Genomic DNA, 26,571 nt, shown 5'->3' with positions numbered 1-26,571 from the left:
GTGAGAGAGAGAGAGAGGTAGAATAAGAGGGGGAGTGAGATAGAGAGAGAGAGGACTTAAGGGTTTAGAGAAAATAAAATACAGTGATTAAGAAAATTACATTTCCCCCATTTTTCGGGAATGTAAATTAATTGGGAATGGTGTTTTTTTTGGAGAACCCAACAGTAATATTTATTCATCGTCCCCTGCTAAGAAGAGGCCACTGATAATGTTGATAATGGTCTGGAGTCAAAACTGGCAAATGTGGCAAAGCGTGTTATTTTTTTTATTTTTTCCTTCCCCCCTTTTTTTGGGCTGTTTTTGGTCGAGTGCCACAAGCATTGTTAAGCGTGGTGGGTATCGCGGCCTAACGAGGGTACACAGCTGGATCTGATTTTAATAAGTAGCTCCATTTTTGATGTGGCCTAATGAACAGATTAATAGAATCTCCTTCAGTGCTCCTTAATGGACAGAGTGAATTGCATTATTTTTGCCCACGAACGCAGCGACTTCACATTCCAAAATGACATTTACATAAAGCAAGGTGCGCATCTGATTTCGCTCTCTTTCTCACTACTTCTCTCTGTCTTTTTCCCCTCCTACTAGCTGGATGCGTGTCAATGTTCTCTCTGAGAACTACAGGTGAGGTTTGAAGTTCACTTCAATGAGGGGACTCTCGAGCATGGCGTCGTTTGAGTTCTCTTCTGTTGGCATCTGTTCGTCTGGCGGCGAACAGGCCTTGGGTATGGTGCTATTCACTTGGGGATAGGAATTAATCATCTAGAGTACGTTTCACTGTTCCCAGGCTGTTACTCAGCCTGCTTCAGTTACTCAGCCTGCTTCAGTTACTCAGCCTGCTTCACTTACTCAGCCTGATACAGTTACTCAGCCTGATACAGTTACTCAGCCTGCTTCAGTTACTCAGCCTGCTTCACTTACTCAGCCTGCTTCACTTACTCAGCCTGCTTCAGTTACTCAGCCTGCTTCACTTACTCAGCCTGCTTCCGTTACTCAGCCTGCTTCAGTTACTCCGCCTGCTTCCGTTACTCAGCCTGCTTCAGTTACTCAGCCTGCTTCAGTTACTCAGCCTGCTTCACTTCAAAACACATTCTACCCTAGACATACAGTACTTAGGTGTAGGTGTTTAGATTTGGGTTTTGTTTGTAAAGCATTTCTCTTAACCATGGAGAAAGCCATGCCCAAACGTAATATAATCGATAGTGACTGTAAGGGAAAGGGGGATACCTAGTCAGTTGTACAACTGGACGCATTCAACTGAAATGTGTCTTGATATTTACAAGAAAAATCTGTAAGTAATGTGACACCTCATTTTGCACACGACCAATTACGCTTTTAAAACAATATAAAAGAAACAACACACAAAATAGTGGTGTAATAATCATATAATTGTAATGTCCTTTCTAATAATTATATTTCTACGGTAATAATGGAAGGGCAAAATAGCCTAAGTGAGTGAGTAAATCCCTGGGATGTGCTAAGTATGTGACCTAGGGGGAGCCAGCCAGCTAGTTTCTCCCGAGAGACAGGGCCTATTTATCCTCTCCTATCTATGGTCCTGTGGAAATATCCCGGTATGTTTATCATGGCACAGCCTCTGTTTGGGTCTCGGCCTCTCCCCTGCTGTGGCTAATGGTGATAAGCATGCTGGGAAAATCCTTGGGCCGCATATGGGCCGCATGTATGAAGTGGGTGCGATGACACAGAAATGCTTTTCAGCTAGAAAGGGAATTTATATATACAGTATATACAGTATATATACAAAAGCATGTGGACAGCCCTTGAAATTAGTGGATTCTGCTTTTTTAGCCACACCCTTTGTTGACAGGTGTATTCAATCGAGCACACAGCCATGCAATCTCCATAGCCAAACATTGGCAGTAGAATGGCCTTACTGAACAGCTCAGTGACATTCAACGTGGCATCGTCATAGGATGCCACCTTTCCAACAAGTCAGTTCGTCAAATTTCTGCCCTGCTAGGGCTGCTCCGGTCAACTGTAAGTGCTGTTATTGTGAAGTGAAAATGTCAAGGAGCAACAACGGCGAAGTGGTAGGCCACACAGAATGTGACCGATGAGTGCTGAAGCACGCAGCGCGTAAAAATCGTCTGTCCTCGGTTGCAACACTCACTACCGAGTTCCAAACTAACTCTGGATGCAACGTCGGCACAATAACTGTTCGTAGAGAGCTTCATGAAATGGGTTTCCATGGCCGAGCAGCCGCACACAAGTCTACGATCACCACGCGCAATGACAAGCGTCGGCTGGAGTGGTGTAAAGCTCACCGCCTTTGGACTCTGGAGCAGTGGAAACGCATTCTCTGGAGTGATGAATCACGCTTCACCAAGATTGGTGGAGGAGGAATAATGGTCTATGGCTGTTTTTCATGGGTTGGGCTAGGCCCCTTAGTTCCAGTGAAGGGAAATCTTAACGCTACAGCATACAATGACATTCTAGACAATTATATGCTTCCAAATTCGTGGCAATAGTTTGGGAACAATGCCCAAGTGCACAAAGCAAGGTCCTTACAGAATGGTTTTAATGAGATCGATGTGGAAGAACTTGACAGGCCTGCACAGAGCCCTGACTTCAACCCCATGGAACACCTTTGGGATGAATTGGAATGCCGACTGCGAGCCAGGCCTAATCGCCCAACATCAGTGCCCGACCTCACTAATGTACTTGTGGCTGAATGGAAGCAAGTCCCCACAGCAATGTTACAACACCTAGTGGAAAGTCTTCCCAGAAGAGTGTAGGCTGTTATAGCAGCAAAAGGGGGACCAACTCCATATTAATGCCCGTGATTTTGGAATGAGATGTTCAATGAGTAAGTGCCCACATACTTTTGGTCGTGTAGTATACACTACTGTTCAAAAGTTTGGGGTCACTTAGAAATGTCCTTGTTTTTTATTTATTTGACCTTTATTTAACTAGGCAAGTCAGTTAAGAAAAAACTAAAATTTTCAATGATGGCCTAGGAACAGTGGGTTAACTGCCTTGTTCAGGGGCAGAATGACAGATTTTTACCTTGCCAGCTCGGGGATTCGATCTTGCAACCTTTCGGTTCCTCGTCCAACGCTCTAACCACTAGGCTACCTGCCGCCCGATTTTTAAAAGAAAATTTAAAAAATTGTCCATTAAAATAACTTCAAATTGATCAGAAATACAGTGGAGAACTTGTTAATGTTGTAAATTACTATTGTAGCTGTAGTTTTTTATGGAATATCTACATAGGCCCATTATCAGCAACCATCACTCCAGTGTTCCAATGGTATGTTGTGATAGATAATCCAAGTTTATCATTTTAAAAGGCTAATTGATCATTAGAAAACCATTTGACAATTATGTTAGCACAGTTGAAAACTGTTGTCCTGATTAAAGAAACAATAAAACTGGCCTTCTTCAGAAGGCCGCAAAACACCAGCCTCAACGTCAACAGTGAAGAGGCAACTCCGGGATACTGGCCTTCTAGGCAGAGTTCCTCTGTCCAGTGTCTGTGTTCTTTTGCCCATCTTAGTCTTTTCTTTTTATTGGCCAGTCTGAGATATGGCTTTTTCTTTGCAACTCTGCCTAGAAGGCCAGCATCCCGGAGTCGCCTCTTCACTGTTGACGTTGAGACTGGTGTTTTGTGGGTACTATTTCATGAAGCTGCCAGTTGAGGTCTTGTGAGGCGTCTGTTTCTCAAACTAGACACTAATGTACTTGTCCTATTGCTCAGTTGTGCACCGGGGCCTCCCACTCCTCTTTCTATTCTGGTTAGAGCCAGTTTGCGCTGTTCTGGGAAGGGAGTAGTACAAGGCTTTGTACGAGATCTTCAGTTTCTTGGCAATTTCTCGCATGGAATAGCCTTCATTTGTCAGAACAAGAATAGACTGACGAGTTTCAGAAGAAAGATCTTTGTTTCTAGCCATTTTGAGCCTGTAATCGAACCCACAGACGCTGATACTCCAGATAGTCAACTAGTCTAAAGAAGTTTTAGTGCTTCTTTAATCAGGACAACAGTTTTCAGCTGTGCTAACATAATTGCAAAAGGGTTTTCTAATGATCAATTAGCCTTTAAAAATGATCAACTGGATTAGCTAACACAACGTGCCATTGGAACACAGGAGTGATGGTTGCTGATAATGGGCCTCTGTACGCCTATGTAGATATTCCATTAAAAATCAGTAGTTTCCAGCTGCAATAGTCATTTACAACATGAATAATGTCTACACTGTATTTCTGATCAATTTGCTGTTATTTTAATAGACAAAAAAATAGCTTTTCTTTCAAAAACAAGGACATTTCTACGTGAGCTCAAACTTTTGAACGGTAGTGTATATGTTTTGATTTTCACATACACCAGATGGGTGGAGTGAAATGTGTTGTTTTACAGGGTCAGCCATACTGTAGTAGTACAACGCCCCTGGAGCAAATTAGGGTTAGAGGGACATTTACAAAAAAAACTACTTCATATTCATCATCTCCAGCACCACCGAAATATCAATGTGAAAATGGCACATTTCTATGTTTTGTGGAAAAAAAGATTGAGGAAGATACTTTTTTCCAATGACATCATCGGTGTGCATCATGTGATTTTAACCAATTATGAGTAGGCATTGCCTACTAATTGTCTACTAATTGGTTGATGATGTCATTGGAAACGCTTATCTTCATTTTTATACTACAGAACACTTATCTTCATCTATCTTTATTTACTATAAAACATAGAAAAACGCAATTTTCACATATGTTGAGGTTGGGATTTTGCTGGATCTGATGAAGTTGACATTTAAAAATAAAAATAAACATTTAAGTGCCTTGCTCAAGGGCACATCGACAAATGTTTCATCTTGTCGGCTCGGGTATTCAAACCAGCAACCTTTCAGTTACTGGCCCGATGCTCTTACTGATAGGCTACCTGCCACCCTTTATACAGTAGATGCGATTGTAATATTGCACAGAATGGAGGATTTGTTCTGTTCCGTACAGTCAGTTTGTATCTGAAGCATTCTGTGAAGTTGATTCTCGGTCATTGGCAACTGCCTCTGATTCTCTGTCTGATTCTCTGTCTGATTCTCTGTCTGATTCTCTGTCTGTCTGTCTGTCTGTCTGTCTGTCTGTCTGTCTGTCTGTCTGTCTGTCTGTCTGTCTGTCTGTCTGTCTGTCTGTCTGTCTGTCTGTCTGTCTGTCTGTCTGTGTCTGTCTGTCTGTCTGTCTGTCTGTCTGTCTGTCTGTCTGTCTGTCTGTCTGTCTGTCTGTCTGTCTGTCTGTCCATTCTAGTCTTGGTGCCAGACAGGTCAGTCTGCAGAAATGCAGTGTGGAATAGAGGGGGGCTTATGGTAGGTAGAACCCACATGCTTGAGCTTTTTCCTCCGTCTTGCACCTGTTTAGAAGTCACTTAGATCTCGATTTTATATCAAGTAACTTGGCCAATGTATGCAGGCCTATCCCCTGACCACACAGAAACCCTATACAGATATTATGTCTCTAAACAGCAATAGAAATACCAATGTCCAAACTAAGCCTACAGAATGGGCCAGAGAAATGATAACTCATCCTCCCTCAGACCATGTTTTTTTAATCTGTTTTAGCCTTCACACAATATCAACAGAGGAGCATTTTCTCTATACCATGGAAAACCGCAGATCTTTCATATTAAAGTGGACTTTTTACAAGGCAAAGAGTTAAGTATAAATATATGCATAGATATATATATAAATATAAATAAATAAATATACAGTTGAAGTCGGAAGTTTACATACACTTAGGTTGGCGTCATTAAAACTTGTTTTTCAGCCACTCCACAAATTTCTTGTTAACAAACTATAGTTTTGGCAAGTCGGTTAAGACATCTACAGAAGTAATTGTGCATGACACAATTCCAACAATTGTTTACAGACAGATTATTTCACTTATAATTCACTGTATCACAATTCCAGTGGGTCAGAAGTTTACAAACACTAAGTTGACTGTGGCTTTAAACAGCTTGGAAAATTCCAGAAAATTGTCATGGCTTTCGAAGCTTCTGGTAGGCTAATTGACATCATTTGAGTCAATTGGAGATGTACCTGTGGGTGTATTTCAAGGCCTACCTTCAAACTCAGTGCCTCTTTGCTTGACATCATGGGAATATCAAAAGAAATCAGCCAAGACCTCAGAAAAACAGTCTGGTTCATCCTTGGGAGCAATTTCCAAATGCCTGAAAGTACCACGTTCATCTGTACAAACAATAGTACCCAAGTATAAACACCATGGGACCAAGCAGCCATCATACCGCTCAGGAAGGAGATGCCTTCTGTCTCCTAGAAACGAACGTACTTTGGTGCAAAAAGTGCAAATCAATCCCAGAACAACAGCAAAGGACCTTGTGAAGATGCTGGAGAAAACAGGTACAATAGTATCTATATCCACAGTAAAATGAGTCCTATATCAACGTAACCTGAAAGGCTGCTCAGCAAGGAAGAAGCCACTGCTCCAAAACCGCCATAAAAAAGCCAGACTACAGTTTGCAACTTCATATGGGGACAAAGATCGTACTTTTTTGGAGAAATGTCCTCTGGTCTGATGAAACAAAAATAGAACTGTTACGTTTGACCATCGTTACGTTTGGAGGAAAAGGGGGGAGGCTTGAAAGCCGAAGAACACCATCCCAACCGTGAAGCACGGAGGTGGCAGCATCATTTTGTGGGGGTGCTTTGCTGCAGGAGGGACTGATGCACTTCACAAAATAGATGGCATCATAAGGAAGGAAAGTAATGTGGATATATTGAAGCAACATCTCAAGACATCAGTCTGGAAGTTAAAGCTTGGTCGCAAATAGGTCTTCCAAATGGACAATGACCCCAAGCATACTTCCAAAAGTGTGGAAAATGGCTTAAGGACAACAAAGTCAAGGTATTGGAGTGGCCATCACAAAGCCCTGACCTCATCCTATAGAAAATGTGTGGGAAGAACTGAAAAAGCGTGTGCGAGCAAGGAGGCCTACAAACCTGATTCAGTTACAACAGCTCTGTCAGGAGGAATGGGACAAAATTCACCCAACTTATTGTGGGAAGCTTGTGGAAGGCTACCCGAAACGTTTGACCCAAGTTCAACAATTTAAAGGCAATGCTACCAAATACTAATTGAGTGATAGTGAACTTCTGACCCACTGGGAATGTGATGAAATAAATAAAAGCTGAAATAAAAAAAATTCTCTACTATTATTCTGACATTTCACATTCTTATAATAAAGTGGTGATCCTAACTGACAGGGAATTTTTACTAGGATTAAATGTCAGGAATTGTGAAAAACTGAGTTTAAATGTATTTGGCTAAGTTGTGTGTAAACTTCCGACTTCAACAATATATATATATACATATATATATATAATTTATAGGCCCATATATATATATATATATATATATATATATATATGGGCCTATAAATTAATTAGATAACAGAATAAAGAAGCAGTGGCCGAGGCTTCTGATTGGTTACTTGGCGTAGAGCAGACCGTCTGCTTTTCTGAGAGGCCGGGGAGAGGGGAGGAAGCGCGCGTGTGTGTGTCTCACAGAGAGTCGTATTGTGATCGATACTGCTGAGGCACGGAGATTGATAAGTTCCCATAGTGACCGCATTAACAGACTCAGGAGGCTGTCCCCTGACCTATAGAACACACTTTGTTCGATTAGCCTCCCACCGCAACCACTTCCTCCCCTCCTGTCCCAACGCCTCCCACCCCAACCCCTCCCCCCCCTCCTATCCCATGCCCAATGGCAAAGGAAAAGATTTAAAGTGGCGCTTACCCTGCTCTAATAAGGTCTTTCCTGTGCACTCCTCACCTCATCACGCATCAGCACTGATACGGATCCACTGGAGAAATTAGAGATGCATCTCTGATGGAGGGATATCTGCCATTTTTAGCTATTGTTAGCCATGTTAGTAGACATTGTTTACGTACTAAATATTTTGGGTTCTGATGGGGAACAAAGTTCATGAGACATTTGTAAGTTGTATTCCTAAAGAATCAATGGCTATATATTATGCATGTATAAGTCCAAAAGTGGGTGTAGCAACTAAGGATTCTAGCATTAAAGAGGGAAAACAGAACTTTTGTCAGAAAGGGGCACACCTCCCCACACCAATAGGCAAAAGCATTAAACGAAGGCCCAAAACTCAGGATTTGTGTGGTTTAATGAATTAAGAAATCATAATAGTGTATGAATCATACTGCCAACATTCAAGCCCACATTTTGCATAAACAATTAGCAACTAAACTTACATAGTGTGTCTTTAATGAGCTACAGTCAAAGATTCCACATATCCTAAACAGACACTGAATTAATTGGATACATGACGGACAGCAGTTGTCCACACTAGTTGTCCGTACTAGCTACATACAAACAGTTAAAAGAGCAAACTATGAGAATAGTTGGCCAACACAGAGAAGAGGTAAATACAAAGTCTCTTTGGTGTGTGTTGTTGGGAGTGTCTTGTTGTTTTCAAGGTCACTAAAGAAAGTAACAAACCCTTCCTCTCAGATTTCAGACAGGGATTTGCAGACCAAATCAGGTATCCCAACTTATGTATTCCTTTTCCCCCGATGAATAAGCATATGAAAGATATAAAAAATCAATAAGGCAAGAGAGAAACTGACCAGAGAGACGCTAGTCATGAATTTCAATAGACATATTTATATGGTGTACTTATTGTTGACTAGTTTGAGGTTCACCATACTCCTTAAATTCTACCAGTGGGGTACACTGGAGTCAACTGGATAGCCCTAAAATAGATAAAAGGTAGCCCTTTATAATAACTCCATGTAACAAAGCATTTATAATGGATTAGTAAATAGTTTATTCATAGTTTATTAATCATTACTCCCACATTTGTAAATGTTAGTAACCTAGTTACTACTTTTAAAATATGAAATAATGATTCATAAGATCATTCATACAATGTTTAATATAGGTCTTTATAAACCATTTACTAATCATTAGTTAAGATTTTTTGCGCAGCCTCATCTAAAGTTTGGGCTATTTATATATACTTTATCAATGTTTTGAGTGACCAGTGTAATTTCTCACAAAAAGATGGGCATGCCATTGGTAGACATTCCTGCAGTACCTGATACTCCTTAAGGTCTCAAAATGGTTGAGTGAAATAATGTTACTCTATGCTGAGTAAAATAACGTCCTTAGTCCAAAAATGCTAACAAAAATGCTAAGCAATCACTTTTCTACCAAAACCAAAGTGTGGATTGCAGCAGTCACTCCTTAGAGCAGTGTAATCTCGGGTTAACCCAGAACTAAAATCTTGCGTAATTTGGTCAGCTGCATGATTCAATTCTGGTTCCATACGTATTAGATTTTGGGAGTTCCGTTTTTCAAAATCTCCACCCTCGCAAAAGGAAACTCTTAGCCATAGGCGCAAAGCATTGAAAGTTTAAACACTGCCTTCGCCCAATCCTGGTAGTCCAAGAACCCAAGCACTTTCCCAGTGTTTCCCCAGATCAAGAATGCAGACGTTTGCGCATCTCCAGTCAGAACAGAACTTGCACAAACTTTTCCCCCTTGCACATTTTCCGGCTGGCGCCTGCATTGCCTTCTTTGTTGTTTTCCTTACTAATAATAACTTTAGACATGAGTGCATTCCTATCAAAGTAAGTGCCTTATTACGTTATCATTACAGTTTCTGTATATCATGTTGTCGGTTTTACTGCAGTACACCGTACGTATGTATGGAGCATAATGTATTTAGTGTTTTATTCACATGTTTTCAAGTACTGGTGACAAATAATGCATTACGATTCTTGTATAGATTGTAGTGGACACATATGATGTGTGTAAAATACTTTTTGGAAGGTTGTACTGATCATGATGAGGATGTGTGGCACCATGTTTGTTGATCATGTCTGGTTGTCACGTAAATCGTACGCGTCAAAGGGCTAATGATTAGTAAATGGTTTATAAGGACCTATATTATGTAATGATTAATAAATAATAAATACACAATTTACTAATACAAAATAAATGCTTTATTTTGTCGAGTTATTATAAAACACTACCAAATAAAATAATCTAGACATCTTTGATTGCTGGGAAATCATGTCAGGATATGATAACATAGAATCAAATGTACAGCTTTGAGTAGAGATGCATTTTAGGGAAGGCAACTGTTTGTAGCCTGATCTCAGATCTGGTGGCATGCCACAGTGGTATGCCACGGCTATACAACGCAGACAGATCTGGGACCAGGCTAGGCAAACACAAGGCAAAATCACACAAAAATGTGGTTATGAGAAAGAAACACAGTTGGTACAGCTGCTTCATTTCTGGATTTGAAATAGTCAGCTAAGTGCGTAGATCATCTATGAGTACCGTTGTTGATATGTTCATAATACGTAAAAAAAAAAATGGCTTGAGTTTGCTGCATGGGATCTTGAGAGCTTAAAGCTAAGAAGCTATCAACTAATTATCAAAAACAGAGAGGCATAATCAATTATTCAAATGAACATTAGGCTCCTAATATACATGAAGTCAGGGGAGCAGGAGCTCCCAAAAGTAACCCTCCCTGAGACGCACACACTTCCACACACACACACACTTCCACACACATATATATACACACACACTCCTTAACCCCCCCGCCCCACAAACACACTCCGAATCCTTCCCCGACACCCACGAACCAAACTCCCTCCAAACTGAAATACAGTGAGAAAATAATGACTTCCAAATGTGAAATGAGTTTGTGCTCTGTAAGACTAAGGCGCTGGGTAGTATTGATCTGTTCCACAGTGTTCAATCTAGCGGGCAATACTCTGCATTAAGCCTGGGCAGCCGATCCCTGAGTGATCTGTGGTGGGCCCATTTGATTTTCATTCCATGCCTTGTTTGACTTGATTCTGCGATTTATGGCTATAGGCTACTTTATGGTAAGGAGGGCTGTCGATATTGTGTGTGTGTGGGGGGTGGGGGGGGGGGGGGGTGTAGGGTGTGTGTGTGTGTGTGTGTGTGTGTGTGTGTGTGTGTGTGTGTGTGTGTGTGTGTGTGTGTGTGTGTGCGTGCGTGTGTGTGTGTATGTATATGAGTGTTTGTGTGTGTGTGTGTGTATGTATATGAGTGTGTGTGTGTGTGTGTGTGTGTGTATGTACAGCGCCTTGCAAAAGTATTCATCCCCATTGGCGGTTTCATATTTTGTTGCATTACAACCTGTAATTTAAATGGATTTTTATTTGGATTTCATTTAATGGGCATACACAAAATAGTCAAAATTGGTGAAGTTAAATTTAAAAAAAAATACTTATAAAAATATGGAAAAGTGGTGCGTGTATATGTATTCACCCCTTTGCTATGAAGCCCCTAAATAAGATCTGGTGCAACCAATTACCTTCAAAAGTCACATAATTCCCGGGTGGCGCAGTGGTCTAGGGCACTGCATCGCAGTGCTAGCTGCGCCACCAGAGTCTCTGGGTTCGCGCCCAGGCTCTGTCGCAGCTGGCCGCAACCGGGAGGTCCGTGGGGCGACGCACAATTGGCATAGCGTCGTCCGGGTTAGGGAGGGTTTGGCCGGTAGGGATATCCTTGTCTCAGTATGTAAAAATGTAATAAAATGTATGCACTCTACTGTAAGTCGCTCTGGATAAGAGCGTCTGCTAAATGACTAAAATGTAAATGTAAAAATGTAGTTAAATAAAGTCCACCTGTGTGCAATCTAAGTGTCACATGATCTGTCACATCATCTCAGTATATATGTTCTGAGAGGCCCCAGAGTCTGCAACACCACTAAGCAAGGGGCACCACCAAGCAAGCGGCACCATGAAGACCAAGGAGCTCTCCAAACAGGTCAGGGACAAAGTTGTGGAGAAGTACAGATCAGGGTTGGGTTATAAAAAAAGATCAGAAACTTTGAACATCCCACGGAGCACCATTAAATCCATTATAAAAAAATTGAAAGAATATGGCACCACAACACACTTGCCAAGAGAAGGCCGCCCACCAAAACTCACAGAACAGGCAAGGAGGGCATTAATCAGAGAGGCAACAAAGAGACCAAAGATAACCTTGAAGGAGCTGCAAAGCTCCACAGTGGAGATTGGAGTATCTGTCCATAGGACCACTTTAAGCCGTACACTCAACAGAGCTGGGCTTTACGGAAGAGTAGCCATAAAAAAGCCATTGCTTAAAGAAAAAAATAACCAAACACATTTGGTGTTCGCAAATAAGGCATGTGGGAGACTCCCCAAACATATGGAAGAAGGTACTCTGGTCAGATGAGACTAAAATTGAGCTTTTTGGCCATCATGGAAAACGCTATGTCTGGCACAAACCCCACACCTCCAATTACCCCGAGAACACCATCCCCGCAGTGAAGCATGGTGGTGGCAGCATCATGCTGTGGGGATGTTTTTCATCAGCAGGGACTGGGAAACTGGTCAGAATTGAAGGAATGATGGATGGCGCTAAATACAGGGAAATTCTTGAGGGAAACCTGTTTCAGTCTTCCAGAGATTTGAGACTGGGACGGAGGTTCACCTTCCAGCAGGACAATGACCCTAAGCATACTGCTAAAGCAACACTCGGGTGGTTTAAGGGGAAACATTGAAATGTCTTAGAATGGCCTAGTCAAAGCCCAGACCTCAATCCAATTGTGAATCTGTGGTATGACTTAAAGATTGCTGTACACCAGCGGAACCCATCCAACTTGAAGGAGCTGGAGCAGTTTTGCCTTGAAGAATGGGCAAAAATCCCAGTGGCTAGATGTGCCAAGCTTATAGAGACATACCCCAAGATTCTTGCAGCTGTAATTGCTGCAAAAGGTGGCTCTACAAAGTATTGACTTTAGTTATGCACATTCAAGTTTTCTGTTTTTTTTGTCTTATTTCTTGTTTGTTTCACAATAAAACATATTTTGCATCTTCAAAGTGGTAGGCATGTTGTGTAAATCAAATGATACAAACCCCTCAAAAATACATTTTAATTCCAGGTTGTAAGGCAACAAAATAGGAAAAATGCCAAGGGGGTGAATACTTTCGCAAGCCACTGTATGTATATGAGTGTGTGTGTGTGTGTGTGTGTGTGTGTGTGTGTGTGTGTGTGTGTGTGTGTGTGTGTGTGTGTGTGTGTGTGTGTGTGTGTGTGTGTGTGTGTGTGTGTGTGTATGTACAGTATATGAGTGTTTGTATGGGAAATGACACACATACACATGCAGGTACATGGATATAGACTAGCCTTTATAATGCAGTCCAGAGGAGATACACTTGCTCAGTCTCGTTGAGTAGACAAGAGTGTTTTAAAATGCACAGACAGATGCTTCTCTCAGTTTGAAGAGGAGACATACATTCCCATTAGCACTAACAGACTGTCTGGCTCTGGCACTTCACAGCTGGGGCCACTCAGAAACCCACTTTGATTGGGGCTTTGATATGAAATTAACATCTGAATTAAACAAATTGATCTATGGATGTGTGATCTAAACACAAACAATTAGTGAGATGTAATTGAATGACTAGGCTGTGAAAGGTTGTCTCTCTTGTGGACAGTGAAAAGCCTTCTTTTTCCAACAGACCATTGTGACGAATGTATCAGGGAGAGTGTGTGTGTTTGTGTGTACCACGCTTACATAACTCTTTTGAGAGACTGAAGGCCGCTACAGTTCTGTCTGTCTGTGTGTGTCTGTGTGGTGTGTGTGTGTGTGTGTGTGTGTGTGTACCTGCGTTCGCGTGTGTGTACCTCTGAAACAATCTGTCAATCTATTCACCTCTCTCAATTGAATGCCCCTGTCGACACCCCTAGCAGGGTAGGTTCTGGGGCAGTTAAAACGTGCTGGGCCTTGAGTCCATTCGGAATATTTTGTTTTTATTTTTCATTGTTTCAGTGATCGTAAAAAGTTCCCTTTTATCCCCCTTTAAGTGTGCAATCTTTAAAGAACGCAGTCATAATATCTATTATTAGACTATACATTTATTTAATATGTATGGATAATTTAGTTCTGCACCATGCCAGGTGCTGAGTTAAGGAGAGAGCGAGAGCGAGAGAGCGAGCGAGAGAGAAAGAGAGAAGATAGAGAGATAGAGAGAGAGAGAAAGTAAAAAAGACAGAGAGAAATAAAGAAAATGAAAAAAAGTAAAAGAAAGAAACGCTATGACGAACAGGTGTTTTTCTCCTACTATTGCGGTCCGTGATGCTAAAGACATTTTATAGGTGCATGGTGGGCCTCGTGAATTTCTCGCCCGTCGTAACTAACGCTCACGTCTAGCGTTACCCCCTCCAGAACCCACATGTCATTCATCAGAGTACAAATCTAATCACCCCTACGTTGGTTAAACATAAGTTCCCCCGAACCCCCCCCGTAAGCCTGCACTCTCTCGGTATCCTTTCATCCCATTGCTTATCTATTGTCTTTGGTCTCTCTTTCCCTCTCTCTCTCTTTCTCTATTTCTCTCTCTCAGCGAGACGCCTCTGTCCACCGTGTCCAGAATAGCCGCCCGTAAATAAGCAGCAAAAATAGACGTCGAGAACAACTGTTGACAGGTTGCGTGACGAGGGTGGCAGACCTCAGCCGGCCAGCCATCCTCCAGCCAGCACCCCAAATTACAAGCAGATAATTAAGGCCGGGGCTGACAATGGAGAGCAAGACCCGCAATCTTCCTTTTAAAAAGCCTGAATCGTGGTTGTAGGAGAGAGACAAGGCCATGTTGTAGTCACCCATGTCGGACATATTAAGATACATGAGATGTATCTTTAGATGGAAAACAAGTGGATGGAAAGCATGTGAGGGATAGATACATCAGTAACACTTCATAATAACGTGAATGATTTATGAATAGTGTGAATACAATTAAAAAGGTGCATATAATTATTCATAAGCATTTCATAAACATGTATTTAAGCAATTGCTTTTTCATGAACATTATTATTAAGTTTATAAATCACTTGAAGTGACCACGTGGCTTTGTGTAGTGAGTTTAGTTTGGAGATGGCAGGGGCCGGTCAACATGAGTCCAGAGAGGCCACACCTTAGCCCCTTTGACCTAAAGGAAACTCTAGAGTGTACAGGGAGTAAATACTAGCGCTTGGTGTGTATATGTATTGCCTGTGACAACACATTACCAGTTGACCTGCAGATAACAATGCTTTACTGGAAGCCACTTGTTTTCTCTCAGCTCTTGTGAACTCTGAGCAATATGTTGTTTTTAAGTCTTTCGATGGGAGACACTCTGGAAAGTGGACTCCCTCCGTATGCGCTATTTTTTAATGTCGGCTCATAACAATAGTGACGGCTGAGTGAGGGTGGAGAAGTAAAATGTTCGAGTTTTTCCGATGGAGACACCGCCCGAGTTAGCGTTAGCATCAGAGCCATTGAGTTGATTTGTTAGCAGGCTAGCCGGCTAAATCAACTCCCAATATCCATTTTGTTTTCCCATTTCGCCACCAGTCGCTCGCCCGCTGATTTTGCACGCCTAGTCGTGGGCGGCATCGCGAAAAACTGCACAGGAGTAGTGTGGGCCCACGCGCTAACGGCATTGCCGAGCGTCCACAGACTCCACACCTTAATCAGCACCATGACCTGCCAATAAAAAGGCTCTTACCCTGATCGTCCATAAATAAGACTTAACATGGACCTGCTCTCACAAATGCGAATTCCAATGATAAACAGTGTTCAACTTCGGAAAAATTGCGAGTGAGGGGGAACATTCTATTTTGTTTCCTTTGCCATCATAACAGAAGCAGTTAAAGAGTACGAGGAGGAAGGGGAGGAGGAAAGAGGGAACGGCGAGACATCAGAAGATTTGGTGCGGATGAGTATCAGCGAATTCTGCAATGTTTCACTTCTGAAATTGTGTGTGGGGGTGTGATTATTTTTTCCCCTTCTTCCTTTGCATATTCCTTTGCCAGTCGAAGAGGAAGAGAACGAAAGGAAGGAGGAGGGGGGAAAGCGGCAAGCGCGGAAGAGAAGAGTCTGAGGCGGATGAGTCTATCAGTTTCTTCTCCAGGAACTTGTAGTTCATGCCAGCCTTTTATCCACCATCAAAGCAACAAGTGGATGAGCAGACTCAGCGAATCCTCGAAGCTCTCCCCGATGTCTCGTTCTCCGCCCGTCTGTGGGGATAGCCAGCCCTAAATCTTTCCTTTTAACAAGTGCCTCCGCTTCCTTCCGGTCCCGGGGAGAGTCTCAGGGGACTACCGGGGCTCTAGGATGCAACGTTCTGGAATTGTCCAGACTTGTCTTCTAGGCCGGGGCTATTGCTGTCCAGGGACCGAGGGAGGACCGACAATGGGAAGTAATGGTCGAACAGGACAGACAGGGGGAAAGAACGGTCCAGAGTGGTTGTCAATGGTCAAATGGGGCTGAAGCGACTCTAAAGCGACTAGGCATGAAAAAACAGAGACATGGTTCAGCAGTAAATAAACGGAGTGAGTGATCTGTCAAATGTCGATGTAATTTTGTGTATATCCTGTATTCTTGTAGTAGCTCAAGACTTACAATGGTTCCATTTTGAGAACCTTGCTTGCCAGATGTCTATATGCTCTCTGTCTAAAATCCATCATATTATCTGACACTATATAAAAAAAAAGGAACATTTCGGGCATATATCGGAATTATCGGAAAGCTACAATACGCAGCTTTTTCAGTATTTATGGAAGAGGAGAGTATTTTTTTGCCCGTTGTTCAGTCATTTATGAATGAAAAGAGGCTTTTATGACCTCCCTCGCGCTCCATCCTGCCCTGATCAACCAGATTTTGTTACCACTAAAATAGCAGCTTAAAAAAACTGGCTGGGACAGAGACAAGAGAGAGAGGGGGGGTGGGGAGGGTGGGACAGAGACAAGAGAGAGGGGAGGGTGGACAGAGAGAAAGGGGGGGGGGCAGAGTGAGCGAGCAAGAGTGAAGTTTAGTGAGAGAGAGTGGGAAGCAAGAGAGAGAGAGAGAGAGCGAGGGAGCAAATAAAATATGTACATGAGCAGGCCCTTACAAAAACTCACACGCCATCTCCAATTGTGGCTGCCTGGCGGGGCACGGCGGGGGGATATCATCTATCAGTGGACAAATGCAGGGACTGAGAATGCTGCTCCTCAAATGAAATAATATATCTTTGAAAACCTATGCCTGCACCAGGCCCAGGGCCCATATATCAAGCCTGAGCGTCTGGTGGATCCGGTCCAGGCCCATTAACCTTCCACCTGTTTCCCCCCCTGTCCTTCACCATGCACCCTTGCCCTTGGTGTGCCTCTCCCCGGCCCTTGTTCATCTTCCCCCTCCTCCCTCCTTCCTTCTTCTCCATCACTCTCTCTCTCTCCCTCTTTCTGACTCTTTCTCTCTTTCTCTCTCACTGGGGCACTAATGTAAAGCGAGAGAGAGAGAGAGAGAGAGAGAGAGAGAGAAAGAAAAAGAGAGACAGGGGGCTAGCCTGTGGAATAATTCAAATGCAATGGACCAGGGACACAGTTACAAATCTCTGCCAGCTGGGACGCCAGTGGCGCGCACGCAGTTTGTCAGAGCTGACCTCAGTGACAAGAGCGCGACGAGAGGGAGAGTGGGGGGTGGGAAGTATGGCTTGGGGATGGCAGTGGGGTGGCGGGGGTGTGGGTGAGGGGGTGTAGATATAAATCCGACCCCCCCTTCACCTCCATCCCGCCTTTCACCCCTCGAGTTCACAGATCACGCCTAAAACGCCTTATTAATTTCCCCCGGTTATGGGGCGTAAAAAAACACAATCAGGGTGTGTGTGTCCCGCCAGCACCTTAAAATTGGATCGCTCCGAGAGAGGTTGCAGTTGGAGGGGAGAGAGGAGGGGATCGAATGCAGAGAGGTTGTAGGAAAAAGGCTACAATTTCACAAAAGTAAATTCATGTAATATGTATGGCCGGTGAAATTATGCGGCTGTATGAGAAAGCATCAGATCAGTACATTATACACTCAGATAAATCTATAAATTGAGAATATTCAGGTACGTTATAAAACCCCTGGGATTCTGACTGTCGTCCTGAGAGATTGACTGACGTACACGCCATAAAAAATGCATGTACACAAACACACTGCACACACACACACACACACACACACACATCTATGCCCTGTAGACTATAGAGGGACGTATGAACGGCAGTACACGGAGTAAGCACTGTAAATAATTCCATTACTGATCTATATTTTTCAATTGGTTAAATAAAGGTGAAATAAAAATGTTAAAAATTAAATTGGAGAACTGTTTTTTTTGCGATTCTAGCTTTCTTCTTTCATAGGCCTCACATAGCTTAGAGTCAATGTCGCTGTTCCTTACATTTTTTGTGAATACATCTTTACCCACTGGTTGATTGAATCAATGTTGCTTCCAAGTTATAAACAATTCAAATCTATGCGATAACATTGAATCAACGTGGGAAACTGATTGGATTTGCAAAAAGTAATCAACATAAGGGGGATTTTGTCTTTGTTTCACTCAACTTTTAATCTAAATCCAATGACATGGTGACATGTTTTGTTGATTTCATGTTGAATTCACGTTAGTTGACAAATCAACCCAATGTAAATCAGTGCCCAGTTGACTAAATTAATTGGAAAGATCATTTAGGTATATCTCCAGTACCCAAAACAAAACCATTTAACAATTTAATTCAACCACATAAAATAATATGTATACTTAATACTGTGATAAAACTGCAATATGTGTTTGATTGAATGAAGCATTTAAGTCAAAGACAAGCTGTGAAGTCAAGAGGCAGACTGAGGCTTCTCTGCTCTCCTACCCTATACTTTCCTCTCCACTCCACCCCTCTCCTCCGCTCTCCTCTCCTTCGCTCTCCCCTCCCACCCCCCCCCCCCCCCCCCCCCCCCCCTCCCCACCTCTCCTCTCCTGTCCTCTCCTGTCATCTCCAGCTGCTAATCCAATAAGGACCAGGGCAGCACAGCTGGGTATGGGCCCAGAAACAAGGCCCTAATACAGTCCCCCCTCACTTAATGGCAGGTCTGGTATTGTCATCGTCATTACCTCGGAGGAGAGGAACCCCGAAGCCCAAGCTGTCCCAGAACAACCGTGAAAGGACTAAAATAAATATTGGCGCCACATGTCAAAGCGTCATGGGCTTTGCCCGGTTGAGTTTTATCAGGTTGACGGACTAAATCTACTAGTTATGTTTGTGTTTGTGTGTACGTGCATGTGCGTGTGTCGGGTCCATTATAACTGCAGTATAAACAAGTAAGTTGTCTTGTCACAACACAATTATTCTGTGGTGGAATAATAACGGGGTTCTAAGTATCAGAGGATGAAAACGAAACTAGAAGCAGGGAGGAATAATAGAAACATAATAGAAACATATGAATCAATAACCACAATTGGAGACTTCATTTGGTCCCATTGTGTTGGTGGAAGCTAGAGGAAGAGCGCGGCTCACGCATCCTATCCCTGGAACAATGGAGGAGAGGCCCAGAAGCCGAGGTGGTTCTCTCCGTGGACCCCGGTATGAATCATTCCTCAGCTCATGGGCAGAGCGGCTAATGACACACACACACACACACACACACACACACATGCACATACAGACAAACTGACATACACACAGAAACACATTTACAAAGCCACACATAGAGTAAACACACACACACACACACACACACACACAGACATACGCATGCATGCACACATGCACCACTCATGCACGCGCACACACACACACACACACACACACACACACACACACACACACACACACACACACACACACACACACACACACACACACACACACACACACACACACACACACACACACACGCAGCATGAGTAAGTCTGATCGTTCCTGTGAACCCAATGGCAGCCCGGCCCTGAGAAGAGACACACTAATAGTCTGGGTAATGATTGGTTGGAAAAAGCTCGTATTAAGGCGGAGGGACTGCGTTTGTGTGTGTGTATGTCAACCAAACTTAACCTTGGCTCAGATCTGGTCTAGAAGGGGCATCAATAACAATCCCAATAACAACCCCACTAGAAATTATGCCCTCAGAGAAAGAGGTTGATAAAACGTTGATGAAATGTAAACATGTCAATTAGTAATTTATTACCATTCCACAGGTTGGTGTGATTGGGTGTTTATTAAATGCTGCCTGGCATAAAGGCTTGCCAGGCTATGGGAGGAGTGCCACAGACACATGCCAACCCTGCTGTGCCACCCCCTCAGTGACATCTAGCCACACTGAGCCACACATCTGTTTCCCTCTGTGCCCAGAGCGAGCCCAGCAATAATGGGGAGGGACGCTACTCCTAAACACACACACACACACACACTCACAAGCACACACACACATGCACACTTGCTATCGAAATGACACTCACATGCAAAAAGCCTCCCTTCCCAAAACTCCATACTTTTCCCCCTCATATTACCATTTATTACAGTAATAACCAAACCAGGACGGACACCTGGCTTAAAAAAGTCCAAATGTGAAATGAGTTAAGGCTGAGGTAGGTAGGGCTGGAACCAAAAAAGATACATAAAAGTACAGTTAAAGATCTAATCCAAAGGTGTGAGAATTGTGAAACGATTCTTGGCCAAGTGTCTTTCTTCTCCGGCTGCTCAGCTGCAGAGCAACACAATGGGGCTCCTCTCTTCAGTGATATCTAATGGGTAAATATTTATGACTCCTGTAACCAGGTCCAACTTATGGAAACTAAATCTTTAAACACTTTTGGCAGAAGCTTCTCACCACTCGGCTCCATTACCATATAAATTATTTTGTTCTTACCAAGCTAATAATAGGGGCCTGTAGATGGAAGGGTATTTATAGTGCCCTCGGAGCCGGGGTCTCAGACCAGCTTTATTCCATGAGTATTTCCTGTGTTTATCGCCCGCTCTCTGTCCTCATTTTGAAATTATTTATATATTAGATGTAGCGGTCTACAGAGGTCACCAGTAGTAAGTAGTATTTGAATGTCTCACTGAGATATGGGGAAGTGCAGAAATGCACACGGACACACGCATACACACATTTTATGATTCTGATGATCACAGATTGAGTCAAATCACCTGGAAAATCTGTCTGAAAACACCATTTTAAATCATTGAATTAGCATGAAAACACAGTACATACAGTACAAGTCAATGTAGACATTTATCTTCCTACAGTAGCATGTGTGGTTCAGCGTGTTGAAAAGGCCAAAATGCAGGGGGGCCAACATCCCACAAAGCCTCTCTGTCTACTGTATCAGTAGCTGCCTTTGCTTAGCAGAGCTCCAATTTGCCAGCACTTGTGGAAACAGTGCAGGGCTTACACAGGGCTTTTCTCTCATCACCAACACTAAGTTTTCTGCTCAACAATAGCCGTACAACTATCTACTAATTAGAAACAAGAGGGGGTGGGGTCTAGTGTACAGGGAAAGCTGTTGGTGCCTGCCTGCTAGCACACCATTTTCCAGCCCTGCTAGGCAAGCGCCTTTAGTCTAAACTCGAGTAGCTCGATGAGGTAGCGTAAAAAAAACGCACCCCCTAATTATTCAGTAACTTCAGCAAATCAGTGAATTAACCCCCCCCCCCCCCCCCCCCCCAGCCTCTCCGTGACCCCCTCCGCCTGCTACCGCGTGTCCCCGTACCACTACAGAAGGGGCGGCGGATACAGGAATATTGGTGCAGGAATTAGCCCCCAAATTTAGCGCGGGTCGTTCTCCACCGTTTTAAAACACCTGAGGCTCTGTTCCAATTAAGTCCATGAGTAATATGGCCAGTCATTACCTTGGACATAATGATATTTCATTCTGAAGTGAACGAGGGGCGACATCTACAAGTGGATATAGGTAATTGAATTCGAATGGAGAGCTTGGAGTGGTATGCTGCTCCACACACTGCACAATGATCATTCAGCAGCTTAAATGGGCTAAAAAAACATGTATAACCACACCCAACTCTCCAGTCCATGTACTCAGTGAAGTACTGTACAATAAAACATTTTTATTTGATGCTAATTCAGATATAGAAAATGCCGCGTGATAAATGTCAACATGTGTTTTCGAGAGCTCTTGCCCCTAATACAGAATTGGATTGTGTTGAATATCACATTTCTACTTCCCTCCCCTAAAAATGCAGAGGACTGTAATGGGGGCCCTAGTACATGAATATGCAGTCATGCCTTTGGCTACGGAGTAAACAGACAAAAGAGTGAGATAAGAGAGGGGGCAGAGAAAGAGAATGAAAGAGAAACAGGTGATCCACACAGACTCATCAGAGCCTTTTCATGTTGCTCTCCGCATATTAACCTTCTCCACTGAACAAATAAACCTCGGAGCAAACGAAACCACGCTGGAAACATTTCCCGTTCCTCTCAGGGACTAAAAATGTTTGTAATGATCAGGTTTTTACAGGAAGACTCGTCGTTGGCCATCTAGGGTTGTTTTGGTAAGCAGCTGTTAGCGATTGGTTGACAAAACACTACAAAGTATGTCAACCAAACTTTACTTTGGCTCCAAACTGGCCAGGAAAACTGTCTGCTGCAGTATCCTCACTGAAAGCAGAGCTTTCAGAAACAGAGTTCGATAACACATCAATGAAATTTAAATACTTCAATTAGGCATGCATTACTACTAAATGGGTTGATCGGGTGAGAACATCAGCATCATAATTCATGAATTAATGAAATGCATTATCATTAATAGTAATAGGGTCGGACTGTATTTTTCAAGTATTTTCCATTTACCTCTGCCGCTGTGATGATGCATGCATTGTGGGCCTGTGATGATATTTTGTTTGTATTTCAATATTTTCATACAGTCCCTGCCTACTTGGATCTCAAAAATGATACAGGGAAAAAGGGCACATCAAATCCAAAATTCGAATCAAAACCAAGAGCAGGGGATCCCGCTGCTTTGATTGAAAAGAGCCCGAAGGCGGCCAGTCAAAGTTCTCCTAACCCATACCCGAAATGTGTCACAGTGTGTAAACAGGGCTGGCTACTGAATTTTGATCAGGATGAGAGATAGGCGGCTAAAAGCTACACCGCAGCCTTCCCTCTCAGCTTCGTACACATTGCATTAGTGTCGGGCAGACACATAAAAGGGAAAGATTAAAGGCGGGCGAAGATAAAATATGAGGGTGGGTTTGACGAGGAGGGAGATCACAGGGGTGTGTGTGTGTGTGGTAAACTGTCAATTTTGGATAACAACATTGGGTCGAAACATTGAACGTTTGGACAAAATGCGGGATGCGTTATGCAAGGCCACACAAATAGGGTAGGTATAACGATCCTATTGTCTATTGATCAGACAATATATCAAGATATAATACATGTATATGACCGAGTTTGATATGTGTAATATGCATGACTTGTTGCATATTGTAGTTAGCTAACCAACATATTTAATTTAATTCACATCATCAGTAGTTTAGCAACCACTAAAAGTGATGTATGTGAAACATTGTAAAAAATATAGACAACCAATGTACTGTATATGTGTTTGACTAGTGTTTGTCTATATGCACATTAAATCTTCTGAATGATGCACATGAACAATTAAAACAGACATACAGTACACAGTGTGTGTGTAAAATTCAACATGGTGTCTGTGTGTAGTCTCCCCACGTACCTTGAGCTCGCGGAAGAAGATGCTGCTCCGGGCCCACTCCACGATGGAGAACAGCGTCTGGTCGGCCATCTTGCACATTAGGCCGAACGTGTTGAGTTTCTCGTGCTTCCCCCGACTGGCCTGCTCCTGCTGCAGGTAGGTCAGGATCTTGGTCTGGACCTGGGGCTCATCAGGTTCGCACTTCAGCAGCTCCACGATGAGGTGCGGGAAGCTGGGCGGCGAGCCCGTCTGGTACGCGTCCATATACGGGTTGTAGCCCATGATGGACTCGGGCGAGCTGGTGTACGGGTCCGGGTACTCGGACTTGATGGTGCGGGTGCTCTGGAAGTGGCCGTAGGCCGCCTGGTAGCCCTGGAGGGAACCGGCGTGGGGGGGCATGGCCATGCTGATGGGCGACGTGACGAAGGGGCTGCGGTCGTAGTCTGTGTGGGGCAGGGCGGCGTGGTGCGGGTGACCGTGGTGGCTGAGCGGCAGGCCCTTGGAAGCTGCCTGGTGGATGTTCTGGATAGCCGAGGAGATGGTGAGGTCGGTGGGCACCGCCTGCATCACCTGGGTCATGGCCTCGATCTTCAGGCCGTTGGCACGGATCAGTGCCTTTTTCTGCTGCTTGAGCGCCCGGTCGCGCTTGTACATGGGGCCAAACTTGTTGCGGCCGCCACGCATGCGGTCCGCCCTGACAGCTGACGGAGACAGACAGACAGACAGGAGAGGAAGGACAGGAGAAGAGGACGTTAGTGACATGATGATAACATCTACATGTGTTTCCATTTATTTTAGTAGGTAAGGTGACTAGGAACACATTCTCCTGGCGGGTGTTGAAGGGGGAAGGAGAGAAAAAGATACTAGCAATATTGATAAACGGATCAAATAAAAAGTCATTGGAGTCGATTTCAGCCAGTGTTCTGAAACTTCAAATCCGCGGGCCACAAATAGGCAGCTCATGAGCCAGGAGTTTGAGACCTCTGAGATAATGTCATGTGTTCATAACAAGAACCCACACCAAACTATTAGCGTTGATGAATCATATAGATATCTACAATGGCCATTTAACACAGAGCTCCCGTTTCATCTTATAGTTCATGCATAAAAGGGAGAAAAAAACGATCAACGACTACTAAACTTTGCGTTGACCTTTGCACTGGAGAACTCGGATGTCTCAGAGCAGGGAAATACAGCCTTGTCATAACGTGTTACCTTTCACAAGCATGGCACGCTTTGTCACTCAGCTTGACAGGTTGTAAACGCTAGTTACTGAAACAATAACTTTTATGAACCTATGTAATCCTGATACATACCAGACAACAAGGCTATTAGTAATTTCTCCAAGCATATATCGTCAGTCCAAATGAGAAGAGTGACAACATCAACATTATTTATGCCTACACTTATTCAAAACACTGAAAAGTGTTAACACTGAAAATGATTTAACCTCATTCAAAACACTGAAAAGTGTTTGCACTGAAAATGATTTACCCTCATTGAAAACACTGGAAAGTGTTAGCACTGAAAATGACACTCATTCAAAACACTGAAAAGTGTTAACACTAAGAACTACCCTAATTCAAAACACTGAAAAGTGTTAACACTGAAAATCAAACCAGAGTACAAACATGACAAAAATTGTACATTTCCTAATGATCCCAAAACATCATATGAAAACCCCAGCAGAATCCCGAATGATCCCAAGATTCCGAGGATCACAGCTTCATTCAGGCTAATGAATGAGACTGTCTCCATGGTGCACGGCGGACCATGTATGATCTGCACCATGCATGCCAAGGGGGGAGACTGTCTCTCTGCCTCTCTCTCCCGGGTGCCCCCCTGTTAATTATTTATGCTTAATTATTTATCTCTTATGCCCAAGCTGTGGTGGAGTGGAGCAGGCAGCAGACTGGCTACGCTGGGCTCGGTGGGAGAGTGAACCAGGCGGGACCCAACCATTCACCCCCCATCCGCCCACCCCCGTTCCATCCCTACAATACTGGGTCAGGGCGGACACACCGTCGGGCACTCAGGCCACTAATATCTAATATCTCTAGTAGGGAGTAGGTATTGAAATACATAAAGTGATTAGAAGGGGGCTGGACCAACAGCTGCCTTGGGAGTAGTTTTAATGGTCTCTGTCACAGCAGTGTCTGTCACAGTGGCGGTGATCTGAGAAAGGGGCCAAGAGGGGCTTAGAGGGGAGAGCACAGGGGCCGCAGACACACGGTACAGAGGGTATCACACACTGATGCAGCACTGATAAGAGAGAGAGGTAAGGTCAAGCACATAGGGTCCGCAGACACTGGCACCTAGAAGAAGAGCCCGCCACTGGCTAAGTGACACACACCCCAAAAAAGATATACTGTATATAGTGCACTACTTATGACCTGAGCCCTATGGGCCCTGGTCAAAAGTAGTGCACTATAAAAGGAAAACATTTGGAACGTGGATCCCCTGTATCCATTATACATTATTGTAGCGACTTTAACTATTAATGACTCAGAGCAACAGGGTAATTAATAAGCTGAAAATTAATAGTCGGCCCTTTTGGGAAAACACAATTAGGTCTGAACCTGGGACTCGCATCATGAATACTGGAGCATTTTTGATAGCAGTTTTTTTTCTATCTTTCACCCTCCTTGTGTCTAATTAAACAAGGTTATTTACATGCATGTTGTACAGATTAATCTGGGATGGGGTTGGGGAGAGGATGGGGCTTTAGCTGGGGGATTGGGGGTTAGGGCTAGCTGAGGTTGGGATTGGGGTTTGATACTGGGGAGCATACTGTACTGTATAAGGCAGGAGCTGAGGTACAAGGCTGGGGCTGTGGTATACGTTTAGAGTATAGGACTGTAGTATAAGGCTGGGGCTTAGGTACAAACACACAGACACACACTCTACACTCCATCCCGGGCCCGGCCCGCCGCGGCACAAAGGGCTCTGCTTATGGTCTGATTTATGAGTGTTTAATATACAGGAATATTAAGTGAGCGTAGGTGAGGATCCCTGTCGGGCAGCAGCATATTAATGGCTCCCCTGGCCAGGTTCTGAC

General features: G+C 43.6%; 1 protein-coding gene across 3 annotated transcripts in view; it reads right to left on the bottom strand.

The window, feature by feature from the left end:
- Positions 1-26,571, bottom strand: part of nr5a2 (nuclear receptor subfamily 5, group A, member 2) — a 111,907-nt gene that overhangs the window by 64,087 nt on the left and 21,249 nt on the right. For all 3 annotated transcript variants that reach the window (XM_039002070.1, XM_039002071.1, XM_039002072.1), the window contains one exon: positions 23,535-24,214. In XM_039002070.1, the coding sequence (XP_038857998.1) occupies positions 23,535-24,214 (680 nt within the window). The remainder of the gene's footprint in view (positions 1-23,534; positions 24,215-26,571) is intronic.

The sequence above is a fragment of the Salvelinus namaycush genome, chromosome 10 (genome assembly GCF_016432855.1).
Source record: "Salvelinus namaycush isolate Seneca chromosome 10, SaNama_1.0, whole genome shotgun sequence".
NCBI lineage: Eukaryota > Metazoa > Chordata > Actinopteri > Salmoniformes > Salmonidae > Salvelinus > Salvelinus namaycush.
This window is presented reverse-complemented; position numbering and strand designations above follow the sequence as displayed.